Source organism: Tinamus guttatus, unplaced genomic scaffold (genome assembly GCF_059628265.1).
Source record: "Tinamus guttatus ecotype Peru unplaced genomic scaffold, ASM5962826v1 Tinamus_guttatus_pri_ptg000399l, whole genome shotgun sequence".
NCBI classification, from domain to species: domain Eukaryota; kingdom Metazoa; phylum Chordata; class Aves; order Tinamiformes; family Tinamidae; genus Tinamus; species Tinamus guttatus.
Genome location: NW_028288933.1, coordinates 834,971 through 856,115, shown reverse-complemented (window position 1 = coordinate 856,115; position 21,145 = coordinate 834,971). Strand labels below are relative to the sequence as shown.

General features: G+C 37.2%; 1 protein-coding gene across 2 annotated transcripts in view; it reads right to left on the bottom strand.

Annotated features, from left to right (window-relative positions):
• Nucleotides 1–21,145, bottom strand: part of OTOGL (otogelin like) — an 83,597-nt gene that overhangs the window by 40,080 nt on the left and 22,372 nt on the right. For both annotated transcript variants that reach the window (XM_088531204.1, XM_088531205.1), the window contains exons 21-28: nucleotides 20,230–20,304; nucleotides 18,961–19,013; nucleotides 18,235–18,397; nucleotides 15,830–15,937; nucleotides 14,305–14,443; nucleotides 2,395–2,529; nucleotides 1,771–1,917; nucleotides 340–459 (exon numbers count right to left, since the gene is read on the bottom strand). In XM_088531204.1, coding sequence (XP_088387330.1) covers nucleotides 340–459; nucleotides 1,771–1,917; nucleotides 2,395–2,529; nucleotides 14,305–14,443; nucleotides 15,830–15,937; nucleotides 18,235–18,397; nucleotides 18,961–19,013; nucleotides 20,230–20,304 — 940 coding nt within the window. The remainder of the gene's footprint in view (nucleotides 1–339; nucleotides 460–1,770; nucleotides 1,918–2,394; nucleotides 2,530–14,304; nucleotides 14,444–15,829; nucleotides 15,938–18,234; nucleotides 18,398–18,960; nucleotides 19,014–20,229; nucleotides 20,305–21,145) is intronic.

Genomic DNA, 21,145 nt, shown 5'->3' with positions numbered 1-21,145 from the left:
GAGGAGAAATTACTTTTTTTTTTAATTGGACATAATCAAAAATACCAGAAACAATATATCTAAATTTGGAGAAAAATTGAATCTAGAGACAAATAATGATTATTTTGTACACGGAAAAAATAAATTCTTCCCTGAAAATGGGAAAGGGGTTGGTTTCATTTAAATTCAGCTATATGTTTGCAGTTATTACATCTGATATGTACAGACAAGAAAATTCAAATGACCTACTACATACTGACTGGCACTCAATTTAGAAAATTCCTGTTCTTTATGTGCTAAAAAAATGTTCATTTATGAATAACACTTATTATGATTTTTTTAATTATACATGAGACTTACCTGTCCTAACACCCAGCTGTCTCCAAACACCTGTGCATTTCTCACCTCCATGTTGTTTGATGTAGTCAAATCATTTGAAGTGTATTTGTCAAAATTTCCACACAAACCTGCCAGTTTACCCTAAAACCAAAGAATGATTGTTAACATAAACTGGTGGTCAATAATCTTCATGTGCTATAAATGTTACGCAAAACATTCATAAACAAAACAGGTAAGTGCAACTCTGACTCATACTTTGAAAATATCTGATATCCTACTGTTCTTATAGTGCCATATTGCAAATAACTGTTTTTTTCTTTTTTTTTCTAAAAGCTTAGTGATGTATCTAATACAAAAGTGAAAAGTTCAAGTGAATTATCTCTGTGAAGCCTGACTAGTTCTTGTCACTGAGACCCATTCCCTTTAAGTTTAGATTACAATAGCAAGAGCTTTCATCACAGCAGTTATCAGAGAGCCACCTGCAACATTCTTATATTGGGGCATGTGCTGCTAATGAAAAATATACATACATGCATGCATGCATGCACACACACAGAAAAGGTGATTGTTATATTGCAGCTTTGACGCATGCTTCAAAAAAGTTGACATTCTGCTGTCTAGAATGATTTTCTTCACCAGAAGGAGCCCTTTCTCAATATGTACATTCATGGTTGAGACACAACAGAGATGCTATCAAATATGCACATAAGAGTATTCTACCAGGACTCAAAGATTGAGTTGCAGAGTTGTGAAGACAGATGATGGAGGGAGAGGTTAGAGACAAGCAACTGGAAGAAGCAGCTCCATATTAGTCCTTGCATGGTCCTAAACCTCTCACAATACAGTTCTGTGTTTTAGAAGTCAGTTATTGTCTAGATTGTTTTCTGTATCTTGTTTTCTTACCTTAAACCCAAAATATATCGCTATCAATTCATCTCAGTAGCCTCTACTACATTTCAGGGTGCAGTTCCACAATCAGCCAAATCCAATAAGAGATTATGCTACGCATGTGCCCTTTTTCATATTGCCAGCTGTTGATTTCCTTCTTCTTAATTTTGCTGGTCCTAGCAATTATGAATCCATGCTGGATTCATGGATTCATAGTAAATATGTGGATAAGGGAAACTAATTTACACAGACACGCACTTCTTGCTCCTCCTGAATTTTCTTTGAGTTAGAGTCATATCACGAATATCTAACAAAGTTGTAGTGCTCAGAGGAGGGTTAACAAGCACGTAGGGGCCACTCTTTCTCTTCAGGGGTCCAGCCATGAAATCACATCCTCAGTGTGTTCTTCTCTTACTTGGGTGCATACAGGTGAACAGCATGATAAAACAACTATATTGCTAGGAATGTCAGTTATGAAACAAAGATTATTGCACTTATTCCATAGGAGAGTATCTTGGTAACACTGAGAACTAGACGAAATCTTGGCTTTTTATTCTGGCTCACCTTCCATCGAGGTCCAACTTTAACATGTATTGTTGTCTTCTTATCCCACAGAATCGTAATATCCTCTTCTGGAAAGTGTATCACGGTATAATATCCAGCCTTCCAAAGTTGATAGTTGGATTTGCTTTCCTGTCCCCTTAAGATCTTCTGACAGAAAGGGATATTTATTACAGATATTTATCTAATACAGCAATTCTACAACCACAGTATGCAATCCGTTAGTAATGTTAAGATATTTTGCACTTTATCTTTAGCATACAACTGAATCAAAAGTTTTACAAGCGATGCTGTTTTGTTTTTTGTCTTTTGGATCATTTAAAGTTTGTTTTGATTGCACTTTGCCTTCCCTTTCGAAACCAAGTGGAGAGATGGAGAGAAACAAATAAATGTCAATATGCTTTGACTCCTTGAGACTTTTGATCAGGCTTCTTTGTAGAATTTGAAAAAAAAAAAAAAAGAAAAAAAAAAAGATTTTTTTCCTGGGAGTTGTAGTTTTATCTAGGCCTAAGTACTCGTACTGTGCTAACTCAAGCTGAAATGTTTTCCAAAAATATTCTCCTTAGAATTGCAACTTTGAAACACTTATCTTAAAGAGCATTCCAAATAGGAAAGAAAGCAACTAACCTGCTTTTCAGAAGGTTCGCTAAAATAAATCTCAGTGTCTCCGACAGTGATGAAAACACTCTTGGAGCAAACAATATTGTTGTCAAAGCACTTCTTGTTCCGAGCAATTATAGATATATTTGAGTTATCTGTGCTCTGCAATATGAAAAAGAAATGGTTCTATTTACAAGTACAATTGTGTTGTACTCTTGCAGATATGTTCCAGCCTCAACATCACAAAAGGATGAAAAACTTAAGGTTTTCACATATTTGAATTTAAAAGTTAAAAAAAGCTGCCAAACAAGGAACTACATTTTTGAATTCAAAGGTGAGCTCTCCGCCAATTCAAACGTTGGAATTAAACAATCATTGTTAACTATCATTATTTTTCCTTCTTCTGAGAATGTCACATTTGGAGGATCTGCCTATCTCTAAAATAGAAGTCTGGTTTATGCTTTTAAAATGTGCTTATACATGGAATTCAATAGTTACTGCACAGTTGTCAAAAATAAAGACATTCTATAAAAAGAATCTTTTTTTTTAAAACCTAGATTCTCAAGATGAAGCTGTTACTTTATTTTTAAAGTAAAGAAATCTACCATCTGCAAGTAGTAGGTAGAATAATTTCTGTACGGCTATATCCACCAAAATTCAAGGAAATCAAGTCAGATTAAAATTTTTGGGGTAGGATTTTTTTGTGATATTTTCTAACATTTAGAACTATTGTCTCCTCTTTTGTCTTTCAACTTGCCGGTGTTCCATATACACCTCAAGGTGTGCCACAGCATGACATGTATACAGCACTTTCAGGTTAATCTACTCATCCACACTGTTTCTAGCCTCCAAAATTCAGATTTATTCTGTGTCTTCACAATCCTATGTCTGTTGGCTCTCCAACCTGTATATTATTTTTGCATCCTCAGCACATATAATCACATCTGCACTTTGGCTTAGCATATGTGTCCCTTTGCCTGCAGCATCAGGCTTTCTTTCATATCCTGAAGCAAATGCATCTGCAACCTGTAATTCCCCTTATCAGGACTGGTACTGGAAAGAAGGAGAGCAGCTGTATTTTTAGAGTTAAAATCACTCTACCACAAATAAAAGTAAAATGTAATTACTCTCATTATTTCTACCCTGTTTAAAATCTGTATTTGGATTGATTTCTCTAGCAACCCTTGCAATTCAACGAGCCAACAAGAAATCATAAGCTGAAACACTTGGGAGATGCAACTTCATAACATTAATATAAACCAACAAGGCTGCCTTTGAAGTCAGTGTCATTTTTGAGCAACAGTGTCCTACAGTCATTACAAGGCTGTGACAGATAGGAAATAAAGATTTCAGTAGTGACAAGCTCTGTGTCCCACCCGAGTCATCCAGTCATACATGAGGCTAGTGCTGGAAACAAAATGATGTCTAACATTTACTTCTTACTCCTACCTTCTTTCGAAGAGTCTCTGAAAATGTAACTACCTTTAAGGTTTTCCAGGGAGAGGAAATCCAAGAACCATCTGCTTTCACTTGTATATTTTCACTGTATAACCCACTTGCTCAGTCTAGTTGTATAGTTCACGCAGACTGTTGCTAATTACTGACTTTATAAGTGAGCAAAAGCATGTATTGTAACCTCTACAAGAGAGGAAAATTGAACTATATGGCTGTGCATGCAACACACTCATCTCTAGAAAAGTATGTTCAGCCAGCTGCAAGGAGCCCTACCCCCTGGACACTGGCGCAGGAGCTACAGGATTTAGGGGCATGGGCGGCAAAGGGAAGCGTGGGACAAATAGGGTAACCCGAGGGCAGAAACTGGAAGAACCAGTGCAAGATGTTAATGGGCACGGTGAGCAAGGTGAGAACTGCTCACAACAACTTGAAGACCCTTCTCATCTCACAACAGTGCTCTTGGAGAATGACACTCAGCCACAGGAGGAAAAACTCGTGCCTTGGTGTGCACCTCCAGCGTCCCCAGCATCCTTCCCTGGGGCTGTGCTCCCTCCCTCCATCACCTGGAAGGTGCAGGGCACAGGCTTCTGGTTACTCCCTGCCTGTCCAGTATTCACACCCATATTTATTCTGTGCTCATCGATCTCAAAAATGAAAAAATGTATCAACAATTTCTCCTCACCAGTGTGGAGGATTTTTCTGCACATGCATTTTATACAGAAAACATGGTTGCAGCAAGAAGTATCTTTTCCTTTTTAAATTAAAGTTGAAGTGACTGAACTATTTAAGGAATAGTCTAAAGAAAATGCCCAATCCCAGATGATGCAAGATGTAGAGGTATTTTTGTTGCCACACTACAGGAGGAGGTACAGGAGGTGCTACAGCTTTGGTGCCCCCAGTCCAGCAGGGCCCACGAGGCAGAAGATGCTACTACTTGGCATAGAAAACATTCCAAAGCAAGCATGAGAAAATGTGATGAATGTAATGCATGAAAAACTGCCTGAAAATTTTGTTTTGCCCTAGTACCAGGACTTCAGAAACAGATGGGTGGCATGATAGCCTGAAAGACAAAGATTAAAGGTTGGTAAAATTAGGACTAGCAACTAACGATAAGTGGATGTAGAAGTGCTCTTCACTATATAGCAGTGGGACTCAGCCTAAAGGGAAGTGGAAGCTCCATCTGCTATAAAGTTGTTTAAATTGCACTCAACAGAATTGGTCATTACCTTTTTGGGAAATGCAGTATGTTAATTAAGCCAGGCTTGCTGCTGGAGTCAGTCCAGTAAATTATTGGAGTATATGGGACTAACTAATACAAAAAACATATATGGTTGGCTGAAAAGAGGGCTGTTTTCATTGCCTCCGCAAAAGGGGTGACTCTGAACAGAAAAGTAATGTCTTCGATGAAAGAAAAGAAACTAAGGTGTCCCTTTTGAAAGAAAAAAAAAAGAAAGAAAGAAAGAAAGAAAGAAAAAAAGAAAGAAAGAAAGAAAGAAAGGCTAGCTAATTCAGACCAATTATTCCATGGTAAAACTACACCTTTTTTGGCAATAAAGACAAGTTCTTGGAGCAGTGTCATGTAGCTATATTAGCCGTGCTAATTCAAACTGCTGCCGATGCCTTCTGACAGCCCAGGCCAATCACTTCAGCTTAACAGCATCAACAGACCAACAGGCAGAAGTTTTTGTGTATGGTTGGGATTTGAGCCAAGGGCAAAAGTTGAGTAATATTTAAAGTTAACTCTGCAGTAAAGAGAAGCCTGGAGACAGGGAGAGTTTTGCTGACCAAAGCCAGAACAGGGACTCCTGAAGACGTGTGAAGTACTTCCCTTCTTGTAGAACTGCGGTTGGTGCTAAATTACTAAAAACACTGCTTGGTGGAAACACAGAGAGACCTGATCCTTAGGGGATCAGAAGAACTGTGAGTAAATCAAAAATTTAAAAACAAGAATTTGCATTAAAACCTGAGTCTCCTGTGAACTTTCATGTTTTCCAATTAAATCTGAGAACTAACCCCAAATATAAAACACCATTATACATGTCATGCATGCATCAAAGCTTTCCAGATAAAATTTGGTATATTTCACCTCCTTGGTATTCTCTTTTGAGTAAAAATTCAGTCTTTTCCCACCCATACAGTACCAGCCAAATTCAAAGTTGATTCATGCTATGATGGTCTTCAAATTAGGCTGTAACTGTTAGGTTTACAGCTTCTGCTTCCAGCAGGAAGGAAACAACATGCAATTGAAACTTAGCACAGAACTATTGCTAATACAGAAGAAGAAGAGGGACGATTTAGATCCCCACTTCAGGCTTTTGTAGGACAGTGAGGTCTTAGGCAAAAGTCTAAAGCTCTTGGGTACTTTCATAGTATAAAAATAATGATTAAGTTCTATCTCATTACTTTGTATTAGGTCTACACTTAGTAGTAAGTCTAATGAATAACATTAGGTGTTTTTTTGGTCCCTTTTTTTTTCTTTCCTTTCCTTTTTTTTCTTTTTTTCTTCTGCACAGTCTGCTTCCAAGGCAGAGCTGCTCTTTACCTTTTTAGGTAAAATGCACCCGACAGGGGATGTACTACAGTTTGTCATGTGAAACCTACTTACGCTGACAGAAGCTAGAAATAAAATGGTTTTCCCACTGCAAGAGTATCTTCCCACGTAAATTACCATATCCAGCTTGTTCCAACTTAATATCAGTTTCTTTGTGATAACATGGAGTTGCCAAGCAACAGGGAAGACAGTCACAGAGCTGGGCAGTCAGTCAAAAACTCATTGTCAGTCCTACTTCTCAGAACATTCTTTTTCTAGACTTTGCTGCACTTTTTTTCCATAGTTCTTCCTATCTTAAAAAAGCAAAGGACTTATTTCCTTTTTATTTATTTTGCAATTTTTTTTGCAACTTTCTATAACCTGCTAGAAATTTTCTATCACTATCAACCAATATCACATGGTTATTATATGGTAAAGATGCAGCCTGGGAGAAGACATTTGAAAGGCAGCTGTACTTTCATGTCTTTTAGTATTTCATTAAAATCTCCCTTCTCGGTCAGCATAAAGACTTACTCTTTTCCTTTATTAGTGTCCTGACTTCTCCTCTTTTTGTCTTTCATTCTCTCAAATCTAATACTTTGTAAACTAGGGTGGTCACAGTGGAACCTAGGGACATACTGGGAACTAAAGATGCATTAGTCTGTTTTTCCTTTTATTTACTTGATTCTTCCGAGCTGTTCAGGCACACACAAAAAGCTCCACTGCACACACCCGCACACACAAACCAGTGATTTAAAAAGTAGAAGATACTTATGCTTCCTATGTATTTTCAGAGAGGTGATACCATTAGTTTTCAGGAAATTTTATGGAATTTCAGAATTAGCTTGGCTTTTTTTTTAAATTTCGCTCCAAGTTCCCTCTGAAGGAACTTTAAGATTTGAATCTGTGGCTTTGCAAATCTATTATTTGCAGCAGTCAAGCTTTGAAGCCCAGATTTAGTGAGCATCTAAGCGTTAAATAGCGTGTTTTTGGAGAGTGGACAAAGTACTTGGCACCTAACATGATCTTGCCCTGTTAGTTTTTTGTGTCATTTTATAGAGGGGTTGATTTCTAGGTAATCAGTGTAAATATATCAATTATTCAAACATCATTCACAATGTGCACCACAAAGGATCTCTGGAAGGCTCTCCTTTTTGCCAGTCTCATTTTTTCTCCTGTACCATTTTGAAATCATACACACACATTCTGCACAGCTTTATTGTAATCCCTACTTTTGCATGCTGTACAAGTTTGCGCTCTCAAAAGCCTTCCCCAAAGCTACTCAGACACTGGAGCTGTGCGCAGTGTTGTTCAGAGTCAGCAGATGGCACTGATACACATCTCTGTTTAGGAAGAAATCCAAACGAGAGCTGGAATACAGCAGTATTAAAAGATAGCAGGTGATCGTCTTACCAGAGAGAACTGGGCAGAAGGAACAGAGAAAGGAAGGGCAATCTTTCTTACTCTTCTACTGATGCAATGCAAGTATTTTAAAATATATGTTTAGGAAATAAGAGTCTAAAAGCTAAACGTACTTCATGCTCACACAAACACACACTTTTCTTTACTATGCTCTACAGTGTGGCAGATGAAGTGATTTTTTTGACCCAAAATAAGGCAAGGAAACTTGCAGTAGACCTACAAAGATAAGACACATTTCTAATACTGAAGTACTCTTGAGTAAACTTGGAGGAGAGCAACATCTTCAAGTGCAATCACTGAAGCAAATTCAAAAGAAGGAAGATTATTCCAGCTACTGACTCACCCTCAAACTACTTCCAGATGTCTGCTAATGCACTCATGGTAACTCTCCCTTATTTCTTTAAAAGGGTCTTCCCAAAATTATATACCTCAGGCAGACTAAAAGCTTGACAACAGTAGAGAAAGATCCAGTATGGCTCTCTGTGTGTATGCACACAAGTTACAGGAAGAACAGGGATAAAACCTTAAATCAGATTTTACTATAGACAGATTTTTGGAGTAGATTTTTGACAGGTTAGAGTTGTTGGCTGTTCAGGATTTTATCAAAAATATTTTTAAAACCCAAATAGGAGTCTTTATAACCCAATGCTGAAAATACTAATACTGAAAATTACACGACAAGAAATCTTTTTTACTTGATACTTTGAAACCTTCTTTAATTCAGCACTGCTTTTTTTTTTTTTAATTTGCTGGGATAAAACAAAGCTGAATAGATTTGGGTTTTATTTTTTACATTTTAAGAAAATTACTTTAAAAGGTTGAAGAGAACATTGCTTAAAAGAGATTGCTTCTTGTTTCATTTATTTAACTTTGCCTGTTTGTGCATCAGATTTGGCTTCTGCACAGGTTACATTTCTGCCATCCTTTTCTAATTAAAAATGAGATATTCCTTAGATTAGGAATTGGGGAACATTCAAATATCATTTTTCAAGTGATACTAATGCCAGCACAAGCTCTTCTGATATAGAGATCACCAGCACAGCTGGTAATTTTAGATAACTAAATAGCAATATGAAACCCGTCACTATTGTTTTATTACTATAAGTGTACAATTAATGTATATTTTACGTTGGTTCATAAAGATAAAGCACAACATAAGTGGGGGGGGGGAAGAGGAGAAGACAGGACATAGAGGTAATAAATTTGCCTCTTTGGAGCTTCAGCAAGTGATGACAGGAGGTATAAAACTGAAACTTGTGCCAAGCTTACCATTTTTAACATAATGAAAGCTACATGTGCTCATTTACACTGGTACAGGCTAAAGTTCAGTTTCCATGTCTTCAGGAACAAAGATACTAATGTCTTGACCTAGACCACAGCAAATGCAATTCGCACTTCTCACAGTCCACGCACAAGACCCAGTCAGGGATCACAAACTGCTAAGCAACTTCTACAAGTAACTAGCTTGAGCACCCCTCACCTTCAAACATGGCCAAAGGCTCCCTTTTCAGCGCTGGCAACACACCATAGAGCTACCTGAAACGCAGCCCAGGTTGCTGGATTTTGCTTGTCTTTTACTACTATGTCAAGTGAATATGGACATCAACAATCCACAAACATTTCCCCATGAGAAGCTATCGAATTCAGGTAGCCAGTACGTGAGCGAGCATGGCCAAAGGACTGTAAGGTGCTGAACAGTAGCCCAAAAGCAGAAAACTGAGGTTAAAAGGTTACTTTCCTCAAGCTGTGTGGTCACCAAATGGCCAGGTCCTCAGAAAGAGGATCCAGTTTCAGAATCACACCACACACACCTCTTCAAAGTTGCCAGTCTCCTGTCAAGCAACTTCTCCCCCAGCCATCCCTGGAAGCCCTCCATGCTAATCTGCACAAACCGAAAGAAATCTTTCCTTTGTTGGGGGATGAAAGTGATTCATTCACTGCATAATTTAATGGTCTGGAGAATCTGGTAGTGGAGACAGAAAGGCATGTAGAGGTAATTGAGTCTGAGGTCATTGATCTGGAGAAAATGGAACCAGAGCATAAATCCACTGCCAACTGTAATCAAATCTACTCCTCACAGAAAGCATAGAACAAATGGAAAAACAGGCACAACATTATCTGAGCACAGGGCTGCCCAGCTGAAGTCTGGAATGGAAAGGGATGTCTCCCCCAGAGAACTGGCTGTTGACCCTTACAGAACTTCCACAGGCCAAAGGAAAAAAATGGGGGTATCTAGGAAGGTTCCTCTGAAATAATGAAACTGATGAAAAGTAACTGTTGGTTTTCCTTGCAACTACAGCAAGGTAAACTACTCACAGCAAATAATGCTTTCACTGAAAAAAGGAAGCTTTTTTTCTTTTTGGAACATGCACACAAACTGTCAAAAAACATATCATTACTTCTGCAAAGTTACTGTTGCTATAAATTAGTTGACAAGTGTTTGAGGTGGATATATTTTGGCATATCAATTATTTGTGAAACTACTTGCAGGAATGTAGCTCTAAGGATGAGGCATGTTAATTAAAAAATAAGGGCATTCTGCTTGGAGCCTTATGTTACACCTTTCTTCCTCAGATCTCCATTTGTAACTCGTAGGATTTCAAATCCAGCACTGTTTATTTTCTCATTAAAATTTTACAGCTTATTAAAAGAAATTCATTTTTTAGCTATGAACAGATAGCTTGAAATGTTTCTTAACCATGAGCCTTCAACTGTACCCCTCCATACAGTGACTAACACCAATTTTATCAAGAGGTTATGAAAGAAATTGTGCAAAATACGACTTCATTGTAGAGATTTACCAACTTTGTGGATCTACAGACTAACTTCCTGGCACAACTAATTTTGAAAAATTTTGTACAACAGTTTACAGATAGCTAAAAGGGGGCAATGGCGTAAAGGCTGTTTCTGTCTGTTCATATGTGGGAATAAATAATTGAAAAAGTACTGCTTAGTCTGTGGTTGCTGCAGCTTATGCCCAGGCATCATTTAAAAAAATTAACAGTCAAAGTAAGTATATTACCAAGTAAATGGATAGAAGATTACCAGTGCATCAGTGAAGCTCTGCATAAAGCATTAAGAGCGTGAACTAAGAGCTTTGAACTTGCATAAAGCTACAAAAGAAGGAACACGAAGGAAAAAAAAAACACTTGCTCTATCGCCCAGCTGACTGTTATCAATAAGATAACATTCCCACAATTTGGGAAGCGCTGCTATTGATTTTCCAGATCATTTGTGTTTTGATACCAGTTTTCCAGATCATTCATGTTTTGCTAAACAAATCTCAACCTTAACAGGGAGTCCTTGTGTGTCACTTGACCTACAAGAGTTATATCCAACTTGTAACTGGTATAACAGTTCAATTATTTGATCAAGTATCTGGCTGAGGATTTCATAAGCCACCAACATACTAAGCATGGTGATAACATGGCTTTAAAAGAGCCTTCCTTTATTGTTGAAGCAGCAGATGAAAATTGTGACTTTAAAATCGTCAGAACCATAAAGTCACATAAAAAGAACTGAAAATATTTTTACTATGTACTCCAAAGTGTGGGCTAATTCACAAAACAAGAATACTTGAAACCCAGAACCTTAGTTCTCCTGACTAGGAAAATGGATCTTTCCAGATGGAGGAGAGTCCCTCCTTTTCCTGGCTTTGGGGCCTTACTGATAATCATTGCAACACAACTCTCATCCAAGGACATTCCGGTGGGTATACTACCTCTCTAAACACTTCCTTGGAAATAGAACGTGTCCCAGGTAAGAGAAAACATAATCTTTTTTCTCAGAACAGCCCTAATTGCCTCCAAAGCGCAACACCCTCAGCAAGCCTTATCCAAGAGTGTACTGAACTGCAGGACTGGAAACCACCACAAAGCTAAAAAAAGGCTAAGATAGGTTACAGAAAGCCAGCAATCCTACTATAAATGCAGAATTTCAGTGACACAAAAATGGAAGAAAGACTTAGAATACAAGGAAATGCAGTAAAAGTTTGCTTGAAAAGTAACACCATTTTGCTAGGGAAAGAACATAACATCGTGGAAGATGGAAGATATGCAGGAAAGGGGGAGTAAGAAAGCAATTGTAATCATTTTAATTAAAAAGGTTAGTTGACAAATTCATCAACCACTTTTAAATAACTAGTTTTAATTAGGGTCCACTGATTTGCATTTTTTCACTGTTGAATTTCATCTTCTATTTTATCATTTTTTAATCACAAGATCTTCTGAGCATTTAGATGCTTTTGCCCCAGCTCTTCAGACTGATTCTGTACCATCCACATACTGTCCCTTCAATCCCTACATCTCATTTTCAAACTAATTTCTGAAGGTGCTGAACAAAGTTCTCAGCACGGATTGCTTTGCAGTGTCACTGCAGATCTCTGCACTACAAAAAAAGGCCATTTATTCCTATGCTTCATTTTTTAACATTTAAATCTGCCGTGAAAGAGTCTTTACTCTCATTCTATGACAGACTAGTTTAAAAGTACAAAAAATAAAATCTGCCTCCAAAAGGTATAAAATATATATAAATATGGATGATCAGTATATTTAATGCGTTACTCAGATGATCTCTTAACTCAGCAGTTTTATCATGCATGACTTTCTTCTACAAAAAAAAAAAAAAGTTCAATTCTCCCCACTATCATATGTCATTTGCCTTTATTAGAATTTCTATTAATTTCCTTCATAATGAAATCAGGCTCATTCATCTGTTTCTGCTAAATTCAGCCAGAGAATCCTTTTAAAATATTTTTGATCCCACTCTTGAATACAGGATTACACATAACAGTTCATTATTTTTGTATCTTAGTTCTTTCAAAGCTTTTGGGCAGCTGCCATATGAACCCAGCCTTTGAGTTTCCTTCCCACCCCCAAGTGTTTTGCCAAACATTTTATACCAAATATCAAATCTATGGATACATCACCTGTCCCAGACATAATTATGTAGGGCCAAATCTGTGATAGCAGTCCTTCTGTCTAGTTCGTTATCGTTTTCTATATACTTTTTTTGAAAAATCACAAACAAATTAGACTATATTTTCTCACAACAGACAGATTTAGGAGAAGGAAAAAAAAAAACTGGAAAGCCAAGTAGGGCTACTGTTGCAGCCATCCTGTTGTTATGACCTGTTGAAGCCATGACAAGACTTATTCTAGTATTGCAAATCTACATAGGCATCATTTTCATCACTTGTGTCATCATGTTCACCTGATGAAAGGACTATTGGCAACGTGCCATGAGCCTTGATTATGTGGCTGCCAAATTCATTCTTGAACTCCAAATGATCCCCATGGTTTGTTTCCAAATAGGTGCTTTCCTATGAAGTACAGCGGTAGGTGACACTTCATTGTAAAAGAAAAACATTCCGGCATCACGCTAAAGTTTGAAAAGTTGCAACGATTTGTCTTTAAGACGTCTCTGTTTGGATGACGTAAAAATTAAGAAATGAGAACCTACTTTTTTCACCTTGATTACAGGCAGGATATTTCACAAATAAGGTGAAGTTTGTGGGGTTTTTTTGTATTTTAAAGGAGGAAAATTCATAAAAAGATTAATATACCTTTTAGGGTAAGGGCTCTTTTTTGATTCAATATGATATGGGCCAGGAATTTGCTGTGAGGAATTAGTTTCCTGGGAATATCTTCTTGCAACATTTGGAAGAGGCAGTCTTTTTTTTTTTTTGGAAATATCCAGAACAAAGATCACTGAAGTGTTACTTTCTCATTCTATTTTATTTCACAGTTATGAATACTTTACATGTAAATTAATGCAACTATTTCCAGCAGTCCTTGCTGAGAAACCATGCTTTTCCTTAAAGTTAGGGATTTACAGTTGATAGAAAAATAATATTCTAAAAGCATTAATGTAACTCAGAGAACAGATTTACAGCCTTAATAATAGTAACAATGGTAATAATAGCATTGTTAGTAATAGGAGAATATATTTCTAAATGTCAGTAGTGGTATTTTAAACAAAAAAGGCTAGCAATGACTGTAAATGTGTGCTATGAGAAACACTTGCATGTAGCTGCCAGACAATCTCAATGAAGGATTTCATTGTTGAATTATGAAATCATTGTGTTTGATATTATTATATACATACACTCTAGATTTGATGCAGATCACAGTCAAGAAAGATTCCAAGTGGCCCCAGAGGTCTTCATTAATCCTCTGCCAGGAGCAGCTTATAATTAATTATTAAATAAATCTATGGATTATACCTAGCTTCAGAACATTTTCTGTGCTGTTCTGTGCTGTCTTCTCACATTGTGATAAAAGCAGAGTCAATACAGAGAATACTGTTCTCCATTTCTCCATAGACCACACAGTAACGTATGGACCCCATCCCACCCAACAGTTTTGAAATAAATGAGCAAAAAATGCCATTTTTCTTTTCAGACTCTTTTGCACCTATTTTCGTAATGTCTTTTTCTATATATGATCTCCTGTTGTTCAAAATACTTGGAAACTGGCTTCTCACATAAACTTTCACTTGGATACTTGAAAACATTGGAACAATTCTCCTACCTTTAGCAAATAAGCTTGGCAGTCACTGACATAATCATACTCCAGTCCATCAAATGTATAATAATGTCGATCTCCATAAATAGTGCATACAGCAGGACAAGGATAGCTGGTGCAATTGAATACCCCTCTCCGGCAAACACTGGAAGGAAAGGTAACAGCCAGTAACTTCTCATAGCAAGGCCATTTGCTTTTGTATTTTGAAGGAAAAAGGTCTTGTGCTTCTTATTCAAAGCATACAGAAATTCAGGAAGGAAAGTATTTTCTCAGACCTTGAAACAGGGCTACTTTGTGGATTGCTTTTGAAATTATGGGGTTTTTGAAAATTCTATTAATTCTGAAAATTAAGTAATTTCTGAAGTTACTGAATTCTGAAATAGTGAGAGAATAGTTTTGAGCATTAGGCCATGAGTACACGAATACATAAGAATGTGTAAGAAATTAACATAAAATCTTACAATTTTTATGGCAGATGCAAATATATCCATCACTGTATCTCATATAACTAAAGCATTGTGCTGCAACATGCACATTCATAAAACATCATTATCATATTTCTCATATGACATTTTGATACATTTTCTGAGATGCAAGCAGCACATAATCAGTGCAGATGTCCAGCTGCTACCAAGATATCCAACAAGTACAAATTGATCTTAAGAAATACTCATGCTTTGAGGGATTATTTTACCTGCCATTTACCTGTTCAGTGATTTAAAAGTATTTGTATGAAGCTAGGAGCACTCAGAAGTACTGAGAGCCTCTGCTGCCCATGCATGAGTGTATTAAACTCAATCAAGTTGCCAATGATGTTTTCAGCTGAATAAAAACTGACATATCAAATTTTGTTTGTTTGTCTGAACAACTAAAATATATATCTAACTAAAGATAGATTTTGGGGAAGCAAAATATAATGGGTGAAAATATGTTTTCTGCCAATATGAATCAGGTAAGGTTCCTCAGGAAAGGCGCTGGGTGAAATCTCATTTTCCATTTATATTGCTTTCTTATTTCCATTTTTCTTTTATGACCAATTCCTCCACTGTCTTGACATAAGGCAGGTTTTCCACTGCCCCTGCTCATGCTGAGTGATCTCACACTGCAAACAGTCTAGTTCCCAAAGAAGCAGACCATTTACCATTGTCATATAGTTATTTTTTTTCTCCTCCTTTGTTCTTTTTCCATTGAATATAATGAAATATATTCCATTCTCTGAAATACCGACTGTCTTTTTTTTTTCAGAGGTTAGCTAATACGTATCTAATCAAACAGTTTTTCTGAACTGATTTTTAGCTTCTTCTGCTTCTTTTTCAGACCCAAAGAAGCAGTTACTTACCCAAAAGTTTACTTTACTTGGTCTAGTAAACCAAGTCTGTAACTGGGTGTAATAAAAGATATTTCCTGTGACTGACTACAAACAAACATATAGATTTTTGATTTTCACTGTACTGCATACATTTTCTGTATCAGTTTTCCTTTGCAGCAGGTTACTGACAATTTGGAAATACATAAAATGCATGTCACTCACCAAGTGTAACAAGGTGTAGCTATCACTTCTCCTGACAGAAATTCCCTGTCTTTCCATGTGCATGGGCAACTGTCCGGAATATAACATTTCCCTCTGTGCTCTGCCATCCTTGAAAACAAAAGGATTATTTTTAAAATGAAAACAAATTCACAAGTAGAACAACATAGTTTATCGAGTGGAGCCTTGTCTAAACCCAGCAGGGACACAAGGACAACTGGTCCTCAGTGCAGGCAGCCAGGCCGATAATTTCAGCAGCAAAAGCTGCGGCAGAACAAACGACCTCCTCCTTGCACAGCTGGAGCCTTAACAAGGCTTCACCGCTGCAGCTCCCTTCCCATGAGGTGGAGACGTCTGTGTGGGGCTCAGCTCCTTCCATGAGGGCATGGAAGCCCAGGCGCTTCTCCTGCCTGAGCCCGCTGCATCCGTGTGTGAGCGATGCTGCTACGGGCTGCTCCTTCCTCCCTGCTGCTCCATCCTCCTCCCACACCAGGGAAGCAACAGGAGCAATGGCCCACTCTTCACACAGAGCAGCCATCACCCTGTTTTGAGCAGAGGACAGAGAGCAGGATTTTGGCAGCTCTGGTGGGGTAGCAGGACAGAAGAAACGCAGTGGTGAAAGCGAGCTGTCTACGCTGGGGAAGCAGAAATAGCTAATGAGATTAGATGAACGGGGTGCCATTTAATGTAAAAAGCTGCAAAAAGTCCAATTAGGGCATGAATAAGGGACTTGGAGGTCTTGCTGATCACTTTTGGCTGTCTCCTCATTTCTCAGGGAGTTTAGCAACATTTACTTTACAAAAGCATTACAGACACTCCAAGTATTGCTTTGTAGGTGGACAATTACTGCAGTTGTCATTCTGACAATTGACAAGGCAGAGAGTTTTCTTCCTTCACAACTAATGTTTCATTAAAGATTATGTTGCTTTAAGTGAAAGAGCCAAGTTAAATGCTCAGAAAAACAATTGAAAATAGGAAAGCACTAGATGTCTTGGGGAGGTCTACCCACCAAGTACCTTGGGGAGGTACTTTAGAGTCTCCATCAATGGAAGTTAGTTTTGTACCTGACAAGAATAACATAAATAATTGTTGATACTGTTTAAAGGAAAACAAAATAAAATAATCGTTAGATCGTTTTATGAGGTCACTTACCATCCTACTCTTCGTATTTCTGTGATTCAACTATGCTATTGTACCTCCATCTCAGTGCGAGGATGTCTTTCACTGTATCTCTGGTTGTTCGTTCTTTGATTGATGGCAGTAATTACACCTTTACCTTTCCATTAAATTTAAAAAATGCTGATTTTCCTATTTATCCAAATAACTTATGTTTCATGAAATTTTATTCCATTATTCAACAGAAACAAGGGGTTTAGCTTTTATGTGTCTTTATATTTTCTGATTCAGAAAAGCAGCAAGTGATACATTCAGTTTTAAATGGCATATCCTATTCACCAGGAATAGGGAGCTACTTTTCTTTTAACCTATATTTTAATTATTTCAAAATCTCAAAAGAATTATCATTATAATGCTGGTAGTTTCAGTTATTGAAAATATCGTTAAGACCTATCAGCAAGTAATTATCAATTTTTACTTTATGACTTGCACAGATTCACACATATTTGCATTAATAATAATTGTTTACTTCTATTTACTTCTACCTACCAGCATTCTTGGAAACTAATTCCTTGGGTGAAGCAGAGAGTATAAAGGATTACAATATATCAGGCAAGGGCATTATAAAATAGTTATGCCTGACTTCTATCCTTCACCAGCACGTAGTCATGTTTTATTGAAACAGATGACTCTGTTATTGAAATTATTGAAGTTCTATCAGTCTTATTAGATTCTGATCTATAGACAACCGAAATACTGCCAGGGACCATTGACTTGCACATTCAAAGAAACAAAATCAAGTGTTGATTAAAAATTTGGCAGCACTATACCTGAAATAGAATTGGAAAAAATTACACACCTCATCTGAGTCTTCACATTTGAAAATGACTTTGAAAGAGACTGTATACAAGAGATTTCAGGAAAAAAAAAACACGAACAGAGTGGTGGTGGTAGATGCTCATAGAAACTGCGCAACAAATATTTTTAGCCTTCTAGTTTTAGCTTTCTGATTTGTACTTTGGTTTGACCCCTGCTCAGCAGACTGTTTCTGGAAACCAAATCCAAACATGTGAGCTGAGAAAATGAAAGTTCAGCAAAATTTAGAAGAGGGAAGAGAAAAAAAACGAAGAAGAGGAGGGCGGGATCCATCCCGCACCTCCTTCCTCCCTGCCCCACATCAGAGCGCCGTATCACCTAGGAAAGACAGTTAGCTTGGGCAGCAAGCAGGAACGTAGGTGTCCTGTGAAAAGTATATGTGTACCTGGTGCTGGAGTATTCTGACAAAGGCTTACCCTGGTGGGCAAATACAGCCGCTTGCACAAGGTGGTGAGGGGACGCAGGAGAAGTTCATGGCAAGGTTTGCACAGGAGACCCCACAGTTTGCGCCAGCTGCTGGTAGTCCAGGCACAGGAGATCTGCAGTCATAGTAGATTTTTCCTTCAGGGCATACGTGAACTTGAAATGGGAAATGCAGGTGAAATGAGATGAATGCTGAAGTTTCTGCAATTTGTTTTAGTTCATCTATTTATTTTTAGCATATGTTACAGTATCATTAGGTAATATATAGCTATATATAGTTAGTTAGATAATGTATAATTAGTATATATCACAGTATACAAAAGAAGATAATAAAAAAACAGACTATAGATTCATTCGTATTACATGAGTAATATAATTAATATTTGTTTTAATGTATAGCAAACAAAAATATTTAACACAAGTCTCTTGGGTCAGATCCACAGCCCATTTTAAAAATCAAATAATTATGCCTCAGGTAGATAGGATTTTTAGAAGTGCTGTAATATTCAGTGCACTAAAATCCATTCTAAAACCATTAAAAATCTGCTAAAATTTAATTTCCTAGAAATCAAGATCCTGAATGTGCATAAAGAGGGATTCCAAGCATAATTTTAAGTATTCCCATTAGAACATATTGACCTATATCTTCCTTTAAATTTTTAAAGAATTTAAAAAAAAAAATTTGTGAAACTGTAATATGAGACAAGAATACAACCTACCTGTATTTTCCGTAGTGACTTCAATACACTTCACTGTTCCATTCAAACACTGGCTGGCAAAAGAAAAGCAAACTCATCTTTATTCCAGGAAAAAAAAAAATGTTTGCAACCACCACACTAGAAGGCACAGCAGTACTTAACCCAATTTAAACAACTGAAATCAAGACGAGATGATGCTTAAAATCCCCAAGCATATGACCTGATCAGCATTTTATTCGGACTTCTAAATGCTGATCTGTAGTCATAGAATCACAGAATAGTTGAGGTTGGAAGGGACCTCTAGAGATCATCTTGTCCAACCCCCCTGCTCAAGCAAGGACACCTAATGATGGACCTAAAGTCACAGAGATATTAAGGTGCTTATTCAGTTGCTTAAAAATCACTGAAATGAAAAAAGGAAACCAGGTACTTTAGCCTCCATGGGCATGGAGCCCCAGGTGGCTCAGGATACTGACAGTGTAACGCAAAACCTTTCCACCCTTGGAGAATATGGAAAGGTACTATCCGCAAGTTGTCTCTTACAGAGAGGTTACGGTACATAGTTGGAGTCTTTTTTTTATTAAATATACAGTCAAAAAATACAGTGGAGAGTAAGCCTCATTCTTTTTTTTTTTTCCCTCTCCCTTAAAGTGAGTTGGGTGTATGCACACGCATGCCAGAAAACTGAAGAATCTATTCTCACCTCTTCAATATCAGTTATAACAGCCATAATATATGAGACATCAGGAAGAACCAACTTTGACATATTTTTAAATTAGCAGGTTAAGAGCATTCTTTGTAAAATGAACACGTTGGACAAGGAGACTGGGGAGATTCCCCCACTTGTTTTAGGTCAGGATTCCATCACAAATAAATGATACAAAAAGACAAATATAGCTCTCCACAAGGCCTTGTTTGAAAGGCTTTCCAAAATAGAATCACACTGTTTATTCTTCTGAAACCAGCCTCACATTGCTATCATTATGCCTGCGAATCTTAAGACCAGGACTGCAGCCTCTGTGCATGTATTCAAAGATAGTCTTTAGTCCATAGCTTACAAATTTTTGCATTTATCATCATACAAAGCTGCCCTCTGCAGTGATGGTTATGTTTTATGAAGCTTTTGGTCAAAAAAGCATGCATGTAATCCAATTTATAGATTATCTGTTACTAAGCGCGCAACAACAACAGAGGTCTAGATACAATAGATCTTCATTCCATATGGAAATATGTCAGTAGCACTCAAACTGGGAAATAAAGAAGTTAAAACTCTTTTGCATTCAAACCTACCAGGAACCTGTTGACGTGAGGAGGATTTCTCCAGGCTGGAGAGCTTTGCCCTTGTAATGACAACGACAGGCAGATCTGTTAAAAGAATACTTATGCATGTGGTTACAAAAGCAAAATGAAATGGGATTTAAGGTCAACTCATTTATCAAATATTATGACAAACAATCTTTGTAATTCACTAAATAAATCCTTTTATTTATATTTATAATGCACATGTAATTAAAGGCAAAATTAAAGGATGACAATCTGGCTTCACTGAAAGCAATGTCAAATGCCCACTATCTTCAACAAAGCTAGGATTTTCCTCATATCTCTATACTATTTATGTGCTGTTTCTGTGTATTACAAACTTCAGAAAAGTGTTTTTTTTTTTTTTCTCCAATTAACGGAGTAGTACTGCAACATGTAACTCCTGGTCCAAGTAGTTTCAAAAGTGTGAAACAGAGGAGTGTTCACAGCAAAGTCTACTTATTCAAGAAACACTGAACTAGGCAATAGCCAGATGGTGCAGAAGCATCACAATTCTCTTAACCTCATTCAATAATATGGGAATACCAGCTTTCCTCATAATTTAATTGTTTGAAAATGGCTTCATCCCTGCTGTATGAACTTTATTGATTTTACCAAAATATTTGTCAGAATGAGCAGCAGTAAATCTGAATAATCTTGAAATTTATATAAATATTCATTCCAGTTTTTAATTCAGTATCTAAACTCCATAGCTACTCATGGTGGTATGCTGTAAAATTTAGGTACTCAGTATAAAAAACTGTTTCGCTTCATTTATATTTTCCTACCCTTTAAACTGAATGTTTTTGCACTGTGCCATAGAGAAAACAGACACCCCAAGTCCCTGTCTCCCTTCTGTCTGTGGCTTTCTGGGTTACTATTATGTTCATTCTCACTTTTTCCTAAG